An 18,071-nucleotide genomic window follows, 5' to 3' on the forward strand; every position below is an offset into this window, starting at 1 on the left:
GCAGGTCTCTCCAACCACTCAGGAGCCCACCAACAGTCCGAGATGCAAGGGAGGGGAAAGTTATCTGCTCCACCTACCCCCGTCGCTGGTCTCCAACCCTCTCGGGGAGATTTCTCCTTCCAGTTCTCCTCTGCAACATCTTCCCGTGGAGTCTCCTATAGTCTCAAGCACCCTTCCTTCCGACCCTCACCCAACCTATGTTTCTCTGCTAGTTTATTTTTTTCACTTTCTTCTAAAATTTGTCTTTTTTGCAGAGACACTCTGACTGGTGGCTTTTCTCGTCCGCCATCTTGGCTCCTCCAAGTTTTCCCTTCTTAATGGTAGCTTGTTTATGCCAGCAGCAAAGAAGCCTGGAGAGCAAGTGGTGATGAAATCAGAAAAGGCTTTTTCCACAGCGTATTGAGAATTGAATATTTTTCCTTGCAAAAAGTGGTCCAAAGCCTGGAAGAAGTGGTAGTCAGTTGGTGCAAGGTCTGGTGAATATGGTAGATGACAGAGAGTTTCCAAGTCCAACTTCTATAGTTTGAGCAGCATTGTTTGGGTGACATGTGGTCCAGCTTTGTCTTGCAATAGGATTAGCCTGTCTCTAGCCAAGACCAATCTTGGCTGCTCAATTGCAAGCGTCCTCATCATTTCATCCAATTGGTTGCAGTAGACATCCACTGTAATGGATTGACCAGCTTTCATGAAGCTATAGTGGATATACCAGCACTGGACTACCAAATAGACACCATTAGCTTTTTTTGATGAATATTTGGTTTTGGACTGTATTTCGGCACTTCATCCTTATCCAACCATTGTGCAAACACTTGAGATTGTTAAAAAGAATCCATTTTTTTATCACATGTAACAATATGGTGTAGAAATGGTTTGCCTTTATGTCGTGACAGCAAAGAAAGGCAAGCTTTGAGATGATTTCTCTTCGGACACTCATGTAATTCATGCAGTACCCATCTATCCAGCTTCTTTACCTTGCCAATTTGTTTCAAATGGACCAATATTCTTGGAACAGTAACATCAAACCTTGCTGCTAATTCATGCGTAGGTTGAGATGGATTTACTTCCACTACAGCTTTCAGCTCATCATTATCCACCTTGGTCTCAGGTCGCTCACATGGCTCATTTTCAAGATTAAAATGAACAGAACAGAACTTTTCTAACCGTCAACGTACTATGCGTTTATTAGCCACAACGTTCCCAAACACTTTGTTGATATTTTGAGCTGTCTGTGCTGCATTGGTTCCGTGACAGCACTCATATTTGAAAATAACACAAATTTTTGACTTATCCATAGTTTTACAAAAATTACTCTAAAAAAATAAAAAAGATAATCACAAGCCAAAATGTGCCTTTGAAAGAGCAAGTATGTACCTTCACAATAAAAACAAAACAAAAAGTGTCAAACTGAAATGTCAGCGATATCAGTTGTCAAACTTAGTATTTAAGGAAATAGGATGTTTCATACCCACTAAGCTAATAGATATGTGTCCTGCGTAGGATAAGGGATTGTGTTTAGGAAATTCTGTTTTGGGATTTCAGATATTAAAAGTGGTAAAATCTTAGGTGCTGACATGATCCAGGAGGGGACAGGTATTGGAGGCTAGGGAGCTGGATGATGACTCCTGGTGAGAGAGTGACAAGGGAGGTAGACCAGGATGCCTGCTTCTTGGGGTGGGAGAGTGGATGCTTAAGGTCACTTGTATTTCTCAAGAGGTTTGGGATGGTCTTACTTGGAGGAAAAGAAGTATAGTGTGGACTGTCTTTTCAGAAGCCTTGATTAGCTTGAATAGGAAGTGGCGAAGGACGTGGAACAGGGTGGGCTGCACAGCCACAACTAGAGAGAGTAGTAGTTGAGATAAAGGATCAAACTTTGGGTGCTGCTTGAAATTCTTTGTAGGGATTATAAGAGCAGAGGAGTATGAATAAAGCTTGGCTGGATTATGGTCTGTTCTCTGCATGGCTGTCCTGGGGCCCACCTAAGGGCCAGGCCATGTAGGTACCAGGAAGAGTGGACAGGAAGTGAAATCGTTCCTATCCTGGGAGCCCTCAGCTTGATGGATAGTAAAATCGATGCTGTGACTTACTAAGGTGATGTTCAACTCTAATACTCTCCAATTCTGACAAGTTGGAACAAGGTTAATGAGAAGCTTAAAAGAGATGGAAATGCAGTGTGACTAAAGTGTTTTTTTTTTAAAAAAAAACCAAACAAACCAAATATGTCTCTTCTACTTGATCAGCGTCAGTTACGTATAGATCAATCTCGTTCTTAACAGGCACATTGTATTCCATCATATAAAGAACCCCAAATCACACCCTGTTAATGGCCATTGAGTTGTTTTCTATAAAAATGCTGCAGTTGATGGCCTTGTACATGAAATCCTACATACTTACAGGACTATTTCAGGTTTTTTTTTCTCATTTGAGATGTGTTTCCTTAATGCTGTTTTGCAGCAGTGAACTCAGCTTGGAATCCAGTCTCTGTAATATGGAAATGTGATTTCAGGCATTGTGCTCTGTTTGTTTTGCCACAATCTTGTCATAACAATGTGGGTTTCATGGAGGCTGTTAACGTTGAGTCCCCTAGAACTCTCTGTCTGGATGTGCAAATGCCTCGTGAGTAGTGTTTTGATGAGGATGCTGGCAAAAAGAGCTGTGGTGTCCAGGCATCCTGGGTGGGCATCCTTTGTTCCTCCTTGGCTTATGTTTTTTTTTTTGAACCTTCCCTGAATAGAACCTGAGCCAGGAAGACACTTGTGAGGTCCCAAGTCCCTCCCTTCCTTGAGGCAGGGGACAGCACACCTAAATCATCCACAGTATATCTCTGACTTAAAGAAGCTTCCTCCTAACTACCCTGGAAAGTTGACACAGCGCCCTTGCTCAGATCCCTGTCTGTAAACTAAACATTCTGGCCACCGGTCTGCAGAGCTGCCCGTCTAACAAACACCTCAAAGGAATGTGGGTTTGAATGGAGATCACCTTTGCCAGTTTTGAGGCCTGGGAAAAAAGCGCTGCCTTTGGAAAATGCTTTAGTTGGTTTGTGGTTTTTTACAGGCAAGGCTGGTTGACTGCTAGACTGAGCTTAGAGGTTGTATTCCTCCTAGGAGGGCTCAAGTTGGGAGAACTAGCTCCCCTCTCCTGTGTGCATTTGTGGTTTTAACTGAGTTACTCTCCAAAGCACATCTTTTCCCTCTTGCATTCTACATGATGACCTACTGGCCAGGGCCTGGGAGGGAGCTGGTGTGGGTTCCTGCCAGCAGCTGTGACTAGACAGTAGTTACCTTTTATTTAATGCCACCCATGCTGATTCTCCCTCCTGCCTGATGTGGGGCGACAGAGAAAGGAGCACTCTGTTTTAGTTTTGTGGTGCTGTCCGGGTAGCTTATAATTTGGTACATAGAGTTAAGCGAAGAAGCTGAGGTAAAGGCAGATGAGGAGGTGAGTTGGAATTTGTGGGATGATCTGGTTTCCTTTTCTTGACTGTAGGGAAGGTACTTTGAGAATCAATCAGTCTGTCTCTCTCACTCTCTCTCGCTCATTCAACACCATCACACACACAAACACCACCCCCCCCAGCCCTCTCTTACCTGGAAGACTATGGTGGATGAAGGGTGGTGGGAGTCCCACATGGACTGTAGCTATGAACTTGTCTCTTGGGTATTGGTTCTTAATGTGGTGTTCATTAATGGGCTTTAGGAGGTTCACAAAACCCTGAAATTTTCTGCAAAATTGTGAGTACATATACGTTTCTCAGGAGAGGGTCCATAGCTTTCCTCAGATTCTCAGAGGGCTCTCTGATTCCTGAAATGATAGGAACCTCTGCTTTGGGGTTTGAATCTTGGACTGATAATAAGAAAAGCAATAGCTGACATTTGCTGGGCTCCTACCACACACCTGGCACTAAGCACTTTTTTTATTTCATTTGTGCCTCCAAACCTGGTGAGGAAAGTATTATGATTATTCTTCATTTACTGGTGAGGAAGTGGAGGCATAAAGCAGTTAGCACACTTGACCCAGAGCGATGCAGTTTGCTGGAGCTGCTGGGGCTTGAACGCAGATAGTCTGATTCTAGAACTCAGCTTCTTAGCCATCCCTCAGGAGGGCCTCCATGCCAAGCCAGATGAGATGGCTCTAAGTAACTCGATGTATCTGCTTTAAAGCTCCTTTGCCTTCTCCATTTTGCTGCCCGAATCCTAGTATAGGCTTCCATTGGCCCTGAATCGGTCCTGTTACCCTCCCAGTTTCCATATCTCTGGAGGGGTGAGAGGAAGATGTTTTTTGAGAGTCAGATCTGTTTAATTTTGAGCAAGTATCTTAGTTTTGTGTCTTAGTTGTCCTTAGTGTAAGCCCTAGAACTAAGAATCATGGCCCTTGCCACAGGGTTGCTGCGAGCACAAAATAAAGTGATGATGTCTGTGGGAGCCGTGAATGCTGTGGGATTATGTTAGGATGGTGACATCTCCTGTGCTGTCCTGGGGACAGTGGGCAGCCTCAGAAGGATAACACCAACTCAGTCCAAAGGGTATGAGACGTGGGACTGTTTGTCTAGGCTGTCTGTGGTCAAAAGTACGTTCTGGACCTAAGAGGTGGTGATGTAACTGTGCTCTGTGTGTGTATTGAAAAATCCCTCTTTGCTCTTTCCTCATTTCAGGTTTGTCCTTTAATTCAAGTCAAATATTTATTGAGCATTTCTGAGTACAAAAGTAGTGTATGAGAGACTTAGGAGGGATACAAAAGTAAAGCCCCTGCCCTTATGGAGTGTGTGGTCTCGCTGAAGAGCAAGAACAAAATGTGTGTCTGTGAAGAGAGGTGTATGGTAAGTTCAAGTGGAGATCACGGTTGCTGACTGGAGGTTTCCAGGAGACGGAGGGAACGTGAGGCTGGAAGAAAGGGGGAGGGCAGCTCATGTTGAAGAGTTTGGACTATTTGGATGGGTGGAGGGGTTGATGGGGCTGAGTTGGGGACAGACACACTGAGCCAGGGTGGGGGCTCCGACAGCAGGGTCTGGGAGGGTCAAGAGTCGCCGGGAGACTCTCATCAGCATAAGATTGATCTTTCAGTGGAGCATGCAGGACAGGTCCAAAAGGGAGCTAGCTCTGCTAGGTCAGGTTCCTTTCATGGTCTCTGAGCATTTTGTTTCTACAGCTCAAATGAAAATTAAGTTTGTATTGACAGTAATTCTTGAACAGTTGGGCTGGAAGGTGCCGATCACATACCTTGTTTTTCCTGTTGGACTTGCCACGTGGGGTTTGTATCAGAGTTATGGCTCCATGCTATTTTTGCTCCATTTCTTTAGTGCCGCGTGTACAACCAGCTCTTGACCATACATTGCACATTGAAAGTACACAGTACATACTTATTTTTTCTTTGACATGTGGGGATGGGGAGAGCCAGCCTCTGATATAAAGTCTAATTTTGGGTAATAGTTTCTGTTTCCTCAAGCTCCAGCCCTTTCGCTTCAGTTACTAACGTCTTCCTCCTTTATTTTCTGGGGTGCCCTGTTGTAGGAGTGCTAATTATTGGCATTTGGACCATAAGAAAGCAGGTGTAAGGAGGCTATTTCATCCACAAGTGGAGTAATTAATTCTTAAATAATAGAAAATAGGCTCTATAAATTAGGAATACCTGTTAGTTCTTTATAAATAGCAGCTACCCTGTTCTTTCACGAAACATTTTTTGCTTCCTTTGTCAGCATACCAGGGGGCAGATTGGGACTGTCCTACTTTAGCCCCAGTGTGGTGACTTTTCTGGTCTGAGGTTCTAAGGGTGGGTGGTATGGGTAGGAAGTCAGGGCCAGGGGTGAGGAACTCTTACTTTATACTTTCTGCTTTCTGTATCATTTGGATTTTTTTCACCATGACCATTTAAGCCTAATATAATTATAGTGAAAACAATTTCATTACAGTACCATAAAGTTGAGTAATGAATACAGTTGGAAGTCCCAGTTTGTTATTACAGTTTCACAAATGTTTGCCAGCTTTATAACTGACTTGCCTCTGTCTTGGAGTCCAAGCAGAATGACATCCTTAACTCTAGGTTGTAGGTACTCCGTGCGTGTGTCACCTCAGATGGCAAACCGGATTGTGGATTCTGCAAGGAGCATCCTGAACAAGTTCATACCCGACATCTATATTTACACAGACCACATGAAGGGCGTCAACTCTGGGAAGTAAGTCTGCATTTTTGGAGTCTACTTCTGCAGCTACCCTAGCCTTTTTCATATGCCTGTTCTAGTTGAAGTCAAAACTGCCAGCTCTGAGCTTGGGCAGCCAAAGGAAGAACAATTTCAGAATTGATTGTCTTCTGACTTATTCCTGTTGTCAGCAACTGGCATTTCTTGAGTGCCTGTTGCATGGAAAGCATCCCAGTGGCTAGTGCTGGGAGCTGAGGGTTTAGTTCCTAGCTTTTGGGAATTAAAAACTATTAATAAACAGTGCTTCCAGCTTTAAATCCCATCTGCATATTTGCCTGAGATCCAGAGGTGCAAAAGAGAAAAAAAAAAGAAAAAGAAAAAGAAATCCCATCTACACTGTGTTCCAACAAAAAATTAAACAGGTTCTTCCACCCTGAGTAAATACCAGTATAGGGTGAAAATCCTTAGTTATCGACGTGAATCTCAGCATCTCTCTCCATCTGTGGAAACAACACACCTAGATCCAGAGAAAGTTGTTATTGCTGATTTGAATTTGGTTTAGTTAAAGCCTTTGCTTTGCTAAAAAATAAAAAAAGTAAATAAAAATTACAATAAAAATTTTACAAATTAGAAAAAAATTTAAATAAGCAAAATAAAAGAAATAAAACCAAAATAGAAAAAAGTGATGATCTATGTAATGAAAATGTCTGTTTTAGGCCCATTGTGTATTTAGAAACCAGGAAGTTATGGGAGCCATTGAAACCACTTTTTTTAGTTGTGAAAATGTTAAATGTACAGACACATGTAAAGAACGGTATAATGAACACCTGTTTATATTCCTACTGGCTATAGTTAACAATGAATATTTTGCCAAATTTTCTTTACTTGTTTGTGTGTTTTCTTTCTTACTGTTTTTTGCTGAACTACTTTATTTGAATGATGGCATCGTTGCACTTTGAATCTGAAGTTTACCGTTTATGTCTCCTAAAAATAAGAGTATTGGAGTCTGGAGTTAAGTGTTGTGGGTTAAGAAGTCAGCTTTTTCCTACATGGTACCACAGCTGATCCTTTTTTTACAGTTGTTCCACCTGCGGTTTCTTTTAACTTCAGCAAAAAGAAGAAGAGAGAGTAAAAGAGGGGAGAGTGTTTTACAGGATCTTTGACCTTCATAAGGCGCAGTGGAGAGATGAAGGTGATTTTAGAAATATGGTGGGGGCTCATAGTGCAGAGCAACGAAGGTGGTGACGTCAGAGGTTGGGGTTGGGAAAGGGTTTGTGTGCAATGCTGGCCCTTCTGAGGGTTGGGAAGGTCAATCATGGTCCAGAACCTTTGATTAAATAAATGGATAACTCACTGCACCCCCCCCTTCCCTTGGCAGGCATTATTAACCCCTGACTGCATAGGCAGCTGAATTTTATTTTTAAGAAATTAAGGATTGACCAATATAATTTTTCCATATAGTGAGCCCACATAGTACATTTGAAACATCACTAATTTTACACATAGTTTTTCTGAAACAAATATTTTGGCTAGTCTGCTGGACACTTTGAAAGCATTTCATGACCATGAATTGTGTTAAAGGAGGGAGGTCTGTGTTGTGACTGCATGTGGATTAGACTGCTGGGAAGGCTGCTGTACCTTTCCTGATGACATTTTTACTTAAAAGGCATTGGGCAAAGTAGAGTTGAGGTGTCAGGTTTTGAAATTTTGTGGAGAGGTGCTTGTTTTTATTGTTTATGGACTGATTTTCTTTTGTGGCCAAACTGGTTGTCACCAGACTTTGTGAGGGCAGGAAGTCTGGTGTTTACCGTGATGTCCCCGGTTCTTGACCCATGGAAGCTTCTCCTGGGTGTTTGTTGGATGCACGAATGAATGCATCAGCGATGGTCCTGGGCAAGAAGGGTGTTAGGTTCTGGCTGTTGGGTGGTGGAAACACAATAGGAGAGAACATGGTGCCAGCTCATTGATAATATTAATTGAAGTCTAAGTTTAGAGCTGTCCCTTGGGGACAAAAACATAAAGGTGTATCTTTTCCAGTCCCTTTCTGGCTTGTGTGACATTTTTCCTTATGGGGGAAAAAGCCTGATGTTTCTCAGGAAGTTTTGGTCAGGTGGTTTCCAGGCCTTTCGTACCTCCTGAGTTGGTGTAGCTGAGGGTCGAGTCAGTGCTGCGGCGGGGAACTTGTGTGGGCTTTGGAATCTGGAAGATCTCTGTTTGAAGCTCACTTTCTAGCTGTGTGGACCTGGTGTAGGTTGCTTCATTTCTCCATTTCCTCATTTGTAAAATGAAGACAGTGATATCTACTCTGCAGAGATGTAGTATCACAAATTGTATTTGCAAAGCCCCTAGCTCAGTAATTGGCAGAAAGTAGGTGCTCAGTATCTGGTAGCCCTTGTTAATGTTATCTTCTACTGTTGATTATTATAAACTCTCACAGTATGAGCATTTACAGTGTAGGAGATGGGGGAAGAGAGGGCTAATAGGAAAAGCAACTCGAACTCGCATCTCTCTCGTTTCTGCCTTCTGTGCCCTCACTAAGGCCCTCACAAAGGCCCTCACTAAGTCATCTATATCTACAACGTAAGCTAATAGCAATGCTATGAGGTTAATGTACCCAGAAGGAAGCTTTAGAACTTAGAACACAGTGCCATCAAAAAAGTGTTTGTCTTCTCTTTCTACATGCTGGTGAGTATAAACCCCATTTCATTAACCCTACTCAGTGTCTTTGCCTTTGTATCCCCAGGTCTCCGGGCTTTGGGTTGTCACTGGTTGCTGAGACTACCAATGGCACCTTCCTCAGTGCTGAACTGGCCTCCAACCCCCAGGGCCAGGGAACAGCAGTGCTTCCAGAGGACCTCGGCAGGAACTGTGCCAGGCTGCTGCTTGAGGAAATCTACAGGGTACGTCCTCAGCCTCTGCAGGGTCTCGGAGAGGACTGATCGGGAAGTAGTTTGTTGTCTCTCATTCTTGCCCCTTGGCAACTTTCTTCCTCTTCCAAGGGCTTAAGCCAAAGAGTTTAGCATTAACTAGTTTAACAGATTAGTTGAAATAGTCAGTGAGTAGAGATCCAGCCTCACTGGGTTGACAGGGCAGGTAAGTTTTAACAGGGGCTCTATCCTCTCAATTCACCAGTTAGCTGGGAAATCTTGGAGGCAGGAGATGAAATCCTCCTGAAGGAGGAGGTATTTTTTCACAAGTCCTCTGCAGTCTAGGTCTGGCCTCAGATTTTTTGATGCTAAATCAGTTCCATTTTTCGTGCTAAATTTAGTAATGTTTTGAAAGATGGGTAGTAACTAAAAGTTTAGGGGTAAATGATCAGGAGGTTGCCCTGCCAGTTACTTAATTCACCAAGTTTGTTGTCCAAACATTTGTAAGTGGGAAAAAAGGTATGTGATATATGCGACCCTAAGCCCCTTGTTGATTTGTGCAGCTTTCTTTTTCTTGGTCCTGTCGTGGCTGGCAGGCCTTCTCCCTGACTGACCGTGGGGACGCTTCCATCCCTTTCTAGTAGACCTTGGGAGAATTGGAAGCATCACGTTACAGAGCAGTCCAGTAGCAGCCTATGGGCACAGCTACAATGTGGGTTTCATATTCCTATAAATAGCAGATTATAAAACTCAGGGTGAAAGCACAGCCCACCAGTCTACAACAGGAAAAACATGCAGCTTGGATTAGGTTATTTGAATTTTTTTCTTTAGTTGAGATCTACATTAAACCATTTCATTATGCCTGGAGAAAGTTTGTTTTGTTTTTAGTGATTAAGAAAATTTCCTTTGTGTATCTGTGATCTTTATTATTAAAGGATGAAAATACTTCATTCTTTTCTGAATAATTCTTTTCACAACTATGCTATGACATGATTTGAATGAGTAATAAAAATCCATCCCTTTTAAAGGTGTTGTTTATCAAAGTTTTAAGCCTCTGATCTAATCCCTCCTGTTTTCTTGTCAATTGCCAAGCTCTGTTGATTCTGTCCCAGGCTTTGAGGAGCTGCCTTTTTCTTTCCATCCTCTTCACTGCTCCATCCATTGCCTGCCTTCCCGCCCTGCCCCACTCCTGGATTGTGCGTACTGGCTCTTTGCGTCTCCTGTGGGGCAGTTCTTTCCAAATCCCTTCCAACACCCTTTTCAGTCTGAATCTCCCTCTAAAACACTGATATGATCTCTTCATTCCTGCGCACAGAGACCTTCATTAGTTTTCCACCTTCCTAAGATAAAGTCAGAATTCTTAACCCATTTAGGAAAGCCCCACCTCAGTTTGGCTGCCCACCTTCTCTCTGTTGTACGTGCTTCTCTACAGGCAGCTTGCAGTGCCTTTCAGGCTGGGCTCCTGTTCGCTGCTGGCCCTGGGTCATTATTTCCCCCATTGTTGTGCTCTTCCTTCCCCTCCAAACCTTGCTCATCCCTCCAGGGCTAGCTCAAGTCTCCACTCCTCAAATCCTCTGGTGTCGGCTGAGTGATACCTCCTCCCTCTCCCCTGCTACCCCCACTCCCACCTTGGCAGTCTGATAGCACCCACTCCCCACTCCCTCCATGATGTCCTATACATGGACCCTAACATTGCATGAAAATATTGGTCTGGCATGTGATAGGAATCAGTTGACAATAGTGGAATAACAACAGTGACAGGAAGCAGAAACTACAGAGAACATAATTTTAGGCAATCTTATGAAAGGGAGCAAGATCTGTAACACAGAATGAGTTTTGTTGATCCTCATATTCTCTATGGGCCAGGTTTTCCTTTTTGGATGGAAAAAACGAACTCTTGTCCTAAAATTTGCTAATTGAGATAGATATTGTTCCCTGTCCTTTATTAACTAAGGTAGTTTAAGGAAGAGCAATACATTTTCATAAAGGCTAGCGGTAGGATAAATCTCCTTATTTTTATACCATTATCAGGGCTACTAAATGACTTCTGACAGCCAGAGAATGAGTGTCTGCACTTGAGAATTGATTTACTCCTTAGCCTACATACATTAGACAGGAGGGTTGGGGGTGGTGTGTACCCACATGAACAGTGCTAACTGGCCACCTGTCTGTTCAGTCTGGCCTTGGATAGTAATGTGCTGTGGTCAGAAACGATTTCTTATTGTGACCTGTGCAAAATATGTTGGAATTTGAAATCAGCCTGCTTTTACTATGTACAATTTAAGTTTATGTCATTTTAAATAAAGTTATCCCAGAAAGAATGACCAGAAATACAGACATTTTTAAGGCACAAATTTAAACAGCAGTTATATATACATCTAATAGAAACAGAACGGCTGGAATGGTTGAGAAAATCAAGAATGAAAGAAGAAAGGCAACCAAAGCAATTGTGCCTCAGGAGAAAGTGTTTAAAAGAGAATTCTGTCCTGCTTATTAATTTGGAAGAAAAGGAAGGAAGGGGGGAATAATAAGTAATAAGAATGGAGGGATCTACCAGCCTGAGCAAGAGCGAGACCCCATCTCTACTAAAAAAATAGAAAGAAATTAGCCGGACAACTAAAAATGTATATAGAAAAAATTAGCCGGGCATGGTGGCGCATGCCTGTAGTCCCAGCTACTCGGGAGGCTGAAGCAGAAGGATCGCTTGAGCCCAGGAGGTTGAGGTTCCTGTGAGCTAGGCTGATGCCACGGCACTCTAGCCTGGGCAACAGACTGAGACTCTGTCTCCAAAAGAAAAAAAAGAATGGAGGGATCTAAACGTAACAGGTCTGCAGTTTTAAGGCACTCAGGAAGAGATGAAGAAGAGAAGTTAATATAGCATGGGGAGCAGTTTCTGAATGTATTTGCATAAGTGTAATAGTAAGACCTTAAAGGCCATTTCATGTCAGATTGACTGTGTTGTTCTATAACAGATTAAATAAATACAAGTGTCATCTACTTAACCCTTGGGATTAACTATACATTTCCTAGAACTGATTATGCTTTTTTGGGGGAGCTTATCTTCAATAAAAATGGTGTCCTCTTGCCGCTTTAATTACAAAGGGAAAGTTTCATTTTTCATTAGATTCACTTCAGGAGATTTGAATGTCTATTCGTTCAGATAGTCTCAGCTATTACAGTAGCTTTGATGAACTGTTAGTTTAATCCCTAAAGTTAGCCCATACAAGGATTACTCTTATAAGATCTATATTCTGTTTTATTATTTCCTGACTTTGCAGCCTGCTCTTCTGTGGGTTTTGATATTCTGCGTATATATTTCTGGGTTTTTTTTTCCTCTTCTCTTTTGTTGTCCATTTTCTGGTTTGTACAATGATTAATTTGTGTTTACAGGGTGGCTGTGTGGACTCAACCAACCAAAGCCTGGCACTACTGCTCATGACCCTTGGACAGCAGGATGTTTCCAAAGTCCTGCTAGGACCACTCTCTCCCTACACGTAAGTTGCTTTCTTTCAACCTCATTATTCTGTCCAGTTTAATTTCCTAATTGCACAAAATGACAAAGGTGTTGTGTTGTGCATAGCCAGTCACTATGAACATCTGCTTATGTTGATCCTTAAATGAGCCAGCAGTTGTCACTCTTAACATGGGCTTTATTTTTACAAGGACTTTTGCCTTCCTTTCTTTCCTCATTCCCATCTGTCATTCCCATGTAACTACATTTGTGTGATATCTGTTAGGCAGTTCTTCTTTTCTTTGTGCTTTAGATTCTGTTTCCATTTTGGAGGTAAACAACTGGTTCTGTGTAGCTTGGATTTTGTTATTAGTTTTTGTAATTGCTCTTTTCCCTAGCAGTCTCACTTGCTGTGGCAAAATGGGTAGTTTTTTGTCTAAGACGATAGGGTACGAGCTGGCTGGGGAGGAAGAAGAAGGGCAGAGTTTGCAGTAATGCTACTGGGCAAGTAGGGAAATGGTAGAAGTGGGCCATTGGATGTTAGCAGAAGTTGACTGCTAAGATAGAAAAGCAAGCACTCTCCAAAAAGAACAGCTAACCAGGAAACTTGAATTATAAACAGCACAGCGAAAGAAGCATTTCCTATCTACAGTAAATGAGGTTGCTGAAAACTGCCTATTTGAGTACTGACGTTGTTGTGTTTGTGTGTATGTGCACACATGCACGTGCTTACGTACTTAGGGGTCATCATGTGGCCATCTGTGGATGGTGAGCTGGGTGGGAGGAAATATTCAGGTAGATATGAGACTGAACTGTCCTTTTTCGGTTATCATGGTACCGATGCTGTATATCTGAAAGGTACAGTACTGTGATAACTGAAGAATGGTGGTGCCATCACATTGAGAAAGGGGTGTGAACTGTTACGCAGCAGCGCAGCTTTGGGCCAGGGCTTCGAAGCATGGAAACCAAGAGCTTGAAAGAGATTCTTCTGAAGGCTGTTTTTTGTTTGTTTGTTTGTTTGTTTTTGTGGTGGTGGTGGGAGGTTCTTTTGGACCAGGAGAATGGAGGAGAACACATTCCGTTAGCAATGGAGTGAGACGATAAGCAGGGAACTGGCGAGGACCACATTATCTCTTGATAACTGGTGTAAAGTATTTCACGGGACAGGAAACCTGTGAACTGAGTAGTCCTAAATGGCACGCTAACATCAGTAGTCAATATTGCTAAAGTAGACTTAGTAGCTAGCACTTGGAGCGGCGGTGAGGGCTGGAAGTACAGCACCCTAGCTGTGGAGATTCACTTCCCATAGAGAGTTTGCTGGAAGCAGCCAACAGCTGTGTGACCACCATGGCCCTGCCAGGTTTTCAACTGGTCTCGTTGCTGCCGTTTTCCCAGACCCTGCTTCAGGGCTGTGGAAGACCTGACCGCTCACACAGCATGAGGCGTCGTCTCAAAACGTGTGTGGTCCTGGGGCATGGGGTTTGGCAGAACATTATGTGAAAAATGGAATATATATTTTTGTTTTTCCTTGACACTTTTTTTTTGTACTTTTGGAGATTTTTTTCAATTTGGCTCCAGGGCCTGCTTTTCAAGTTGGCAGCTTTGCTGGAGATGGTCAAGATGTGACTGGACATTTAAAAAAGTTCCTGTGTCCTCTTCAGTACAGCCCTTCACCAAACATAATTGCAGTGTCTTTTCTTTTGGACACATTGCCTAAAATTACTAGATCTCCTGGGAAAACAAAGTGATCTACTCTGAATGGAGCTTGAAAGGAGTAGGACAAATTGTAACATGATGTATTTTGAGGCTTGGGGTTGCGGCTTAGAGACGTTCTCTTTTTCTGGATTACCTGCCTCCCAGGGCTTCACGCAAAAGGGTCTGCCAGGGAGTGGGAAAGGGCAACCTCCTTTCTTTTTGGTAAGCTAGCACCGGAGGGTTAAGGGAGTTTATTTTCAAGAAAGCTGAATCCGTTTGGGACTGTTTCTGCCCTTAATCAATGTGGAAGCGTCCAGCGGCCCAAAGTGATGAAGGGTGAAGGCGGGGCCCAGCAGACAAAGTTAGCGTTGTATTTGTGAGTACAGTTGAGGGTCACAGAGGAACAGGGTCCATAGTCAGGACCATCGTGGCAGGGGAACAGTTTATTCTCGTTGGATTCAAGAGCTTTGGAGACCAGATTATCACATTTATTTTTATGTGCAGTTAAAGTCATAGAAACCTGTTTTGTGAAACCTCAAATTTCTAAAGTAAACCAGAAGCAAGACCCTCCTTGGTTTAGAAAAATGGATTTCTTCTGGCAGTTTGCACATGTTTTGATTTGTATCAATAGCTTTTTAAATGTCTATTTAAAGAGCACTGGGATTAAGAAGGATTTTTTTTTTCTAGTGTTGCTTTCAAACCCTTTCTGGAAAGTAATGGTCTCTATGTTCCTTATTTTCTTCTTCCACTGTCTTACTTCAGGAGATTGCTGTTGGTGGTTTTCTTTGCCATTTGAGAAAATAAGTCTATATGTGTGAAATTCTCTAGGAAGGTAAGAGAGATGTTTTTTAAGGAGAATAAAATAGTATTAGATAACACACTGGTATGTGGAGACTCTATTTCTATTAAGTTTGTTGAATTTTAGGTAGTTTATAGTTGGTGACCATGGTTCCACCCTCCCCTCACAAGCTTAATTTTACAGTTTAGGGAAGATTTATACTTCATTTAAAAGTTGAATTAATAGCAAGAAAAATATGTATCAATGAGTATCTTAATTAGCACTTTCAGAAATTGTGTGTGGAACGATACCGCAGTTACCAGAGTTTTCTGCATTCTGCTAATACATAGGCCTTGGGCTCCAGCCTGTCTGGACTTGAGTGCTGGCTCTGCCACAGAGCCACCGGGAGACCGTGGAGGTAATACTTAGCATTTCTAGCATTTCTAGCCTTGGTCCTTATCTGTAGATAAGGTGCATGGTCCTAAAGTCATGGGCTTATGGAGATAGGGTAAAGCTTAAATGAGGCCAGGTGAAGTGCTCAGTCAGTGCTGGCTGCCGCAGTTCCTACCTGGAGACCCCCTTGCCCTGTCTCAGTCCATTCTCTTGGTCAGGTCACTTTGAACACCAGGAGGCCTAGTAAAGTTGATTTGGGTGATCTCAGGCCTGAAGTCAGCTTTAAATTGTCTGCTCAGCTACCTATAAATTTATATCCATTTTTTATTTTTTATTTTTTTTGAGACAGAGTCTCAATCTGTTCCCCGGGCTAGAGTACAGTGGCCCCATCATAGCTCACTGCAGCCTTGAACTCCTGGGCTCAGGTGATCCTCCAGCCTCAGCCTCCTGAGTAGCTGAGACTACAGGCATGCATCTGGCTAATTTAAAAAATTTTCTGTAGAGAAAGGGTCTTGCTATGTTCTTGAAGTCCAGGCCTCTTTTCCTGCCTTAGCCTCCCAAAGTGCTGGGATTACAGGTGTGAGCAACCATGCCTGTCCTATATTTATTCATTTTTAAATTCATGACTAACTTCCTCTAGTTACATTAATTACTAAACAAACTATCTATATCTTATTGATTGTTTCCATGAATTCTCTAAGGTAGGTGCTTATTTAACAAAAACCATGTTTACTGTGTGCCAAATATTGTTTTAAGTGCTTAGAAATATTAACCCATTTAGTTTTTATCATAACCTTGTGCGGGTGAAAAGGGCAGATACTGTCATATGTATGTTCCATCTTACAGGTGATTGGATTGAGGCACAGAGAGGTTAAATTATGTGCCCAGGTGGTCACACAGACAGTACACGGGGTTCAGACCTGGACAGTGTCATCCACAGTTGCTGCTTCCCGTAACCACTGTGCTCTTATGTAAGAGGTGGGATCCCGTCCATATTGTTGGACTCTAAGCACTTTACCTGAGGCAGGATGCCATGTTGCATCTTTTCATGAGAGTCTTCGTTTCAAATTTTGCTGTAAAATGATCTCCTTCTATCTTTAGTTGGAAATCTGAAATAAACCTTGCCTCTTTGTTTTTTTTCTAACCGTGATAAATAACCTCTTTCTGTCACTTGTGGAAGTGCTGGGGGAGCTGGAACCTACTGTCCTTGTTAAACACCGACTGATCAGGGATTGTCGGCTCAGCCCGTCTGAAGCACAGCCACGTGAAGATTGAATGAGATAATGCGTGGGAAAACTGGGAACAGCCGGCCAAGGCTTCTGTTCTTTGGATTCAGCGGCTTCCCCAGACCCTGTGAACACAAAACCACCGCACCTTACGTTTGAAAAGCAGTTTAAATGTTGCAAAGTCCCATCACCTTAGTTACATTTGAGCCCCAGAACATATTTGGCATGTAGTAAAAGCAAAGGATATCCTTAAACTTTAGATGAAGAAAAGAGGTCAGTGGACTGCTTATAATATACTGGGTTCCTGTTCGAATGAGCCTGGGACCCTCATCCCTTGACGGCGCAGCTAGCCTGGTTCACAGTTTCCTGCTGCCTGTGTAACAGAATTTAATAACTTCATTCTTGGAGTAGAGATCAGCTGGTCTTTGGGAAAGCTGGTATTTGACAGTAGAAGCACCACCAATATATTTAAAAGGTGCTATGTAAGAACTACAGGAGACCCCATTGAGCAGATTCTTTTCTTAACCCTAGGCCTTTCCCCTCAACTTCCAGAGCATCCTCTTATACCTGAGATGTAGGTAACCCCTGACTCTGTCCCATATCCTAGTGGCATAGAAACCAGGTGGCTTGGTGGAACAGGAGGCAGGACCTTCTCTCGTGGTTTTTATCTATGGGAGCTGCCAAAGAGAGGGCTCACCCCGTGATTGCTCTCACCCCACTCTCTAACATGCTTCAGAAGTGGACTGAGTGAGAGGGGCTGTTTAAGGACTGGGGCCCAGCAGCCTGTCAAGTCCTGGGCCATTGGGATTCAATGGGCAGATGCCCAGGAGCCTCATGGCCTTACCTGCTGACCAGCAGGGGCAGTGGGAACAACCCACCTTTTGAAAATACCCAAGAAAAGTTATCTCTAGTTCCAGAATTCTTTGAAACCTGCCTGTCAGATGGACTAGAGACTTTCATAGAAAAGTTGGTGTTTTTTTGTTTTCTGAAAATACATCACTTTGTCCTGAAAAAAAAGGGGGGGGGTGACTCACTGCAGATATAGTTCTGTAAGTCGGAAGTTAAAGCCCTTCACACAGGAGTTGCACAGAGCCACGATCAGATCGCCTAAAATGGTTTGTGTGAGAAGCTGCTGTTTGCATAGTGCGGTGGTCGTTCACTGAAGGGCAGAGTTCCTCTCAGTAAGCTGCGGGTCTCTCTTTGTCCTGGCTGTGTGGCCGTGTGGTTGTATCTAGGAAGCGTGAATCTGCAGTAGAGTGCCGTGGCAGAGAAGGGCAGGGACACGTTGTGAACTTGGGGGGTGGTGCCTTGCTGGGGCTGCAGCTGTGCAGTTATGGGGCTGTGGGGAAGGATGTGGATCAGCACCGGCGAGACTTTGTTCAAGTGCATGTAGATACAGGGCGCCGTTCTTCTTCATTCGGTTTTCATTTTCTTAAGGAGGCTGTTTGTTAGGATTTAATATCTTCTGTGGTTATTTCTCAGCTTCTGAGCATTTTTGCTTTTTCTTTTCTTTTCTTTTCTTTTTTCTTTT

At 43.1% G+C, this 18,071-nt stretch overlaps 1 protein-coding gene across 2 annotated transcripts in view; it reads left to right on the forward strand.

Annotated features, from left to right (window-relative positions):
- RCL1 (RNA terminal phosphate cyclase-like 1) overlaps nucleotides 1–18,071 on the forward strand; it is a 73,627-nt gene that overhangs the window by 50,287 nt on the left and 5,269 nt on the right. Inside the window, exons 1-4 of one of the 2 annotated variants that reach the window (XM_012652884.1) lie at nucleotides 4,706–4,813; nucleotides 5,173–6,166; nucleotides 8,874–9,030; nucleotides 12,388–12,491. In XM_012652884.1, coding sequence (XP_012508338.1) covers nucleotides 5,964–6,166; nucleotides 8,874–9,030; nucleotides 12,388–12,491 — 464 coding nt within the window. In that variant the 5' untranslated portion in view covers nucleotides 4,706–4,813; nucleotides 5,173–5,963. Of the gene's footprint in view, nucleotides 1–4,705; nucleotides 4,814–5,172; nucleotides 6,167–8,873; nucleotides 9,031–12,387; nucleotides 12,492–18,071 lie in introns of those variants that run through there. The other variant, XM_012652883.1, reaches the window with a different exon arrangement.

Source organism: Propithecus coquereli, unplaced genomic scaffold (assembly GCF_000956105.1).
Source record: "Propithecus coquereli isolate 6110/MARCELLA unplaced genomic scaffold, Pcoq_1.0 Scaffold403, whole genome shotgun sequence".
In the NCBI taxonomy this organism is placed as follows: domain Eukaryota; kingdom Metazoa; phylum Chordata; class Mammalia; order Primates; family Indriidae; genus Propithecus; species Propithecus coquereli.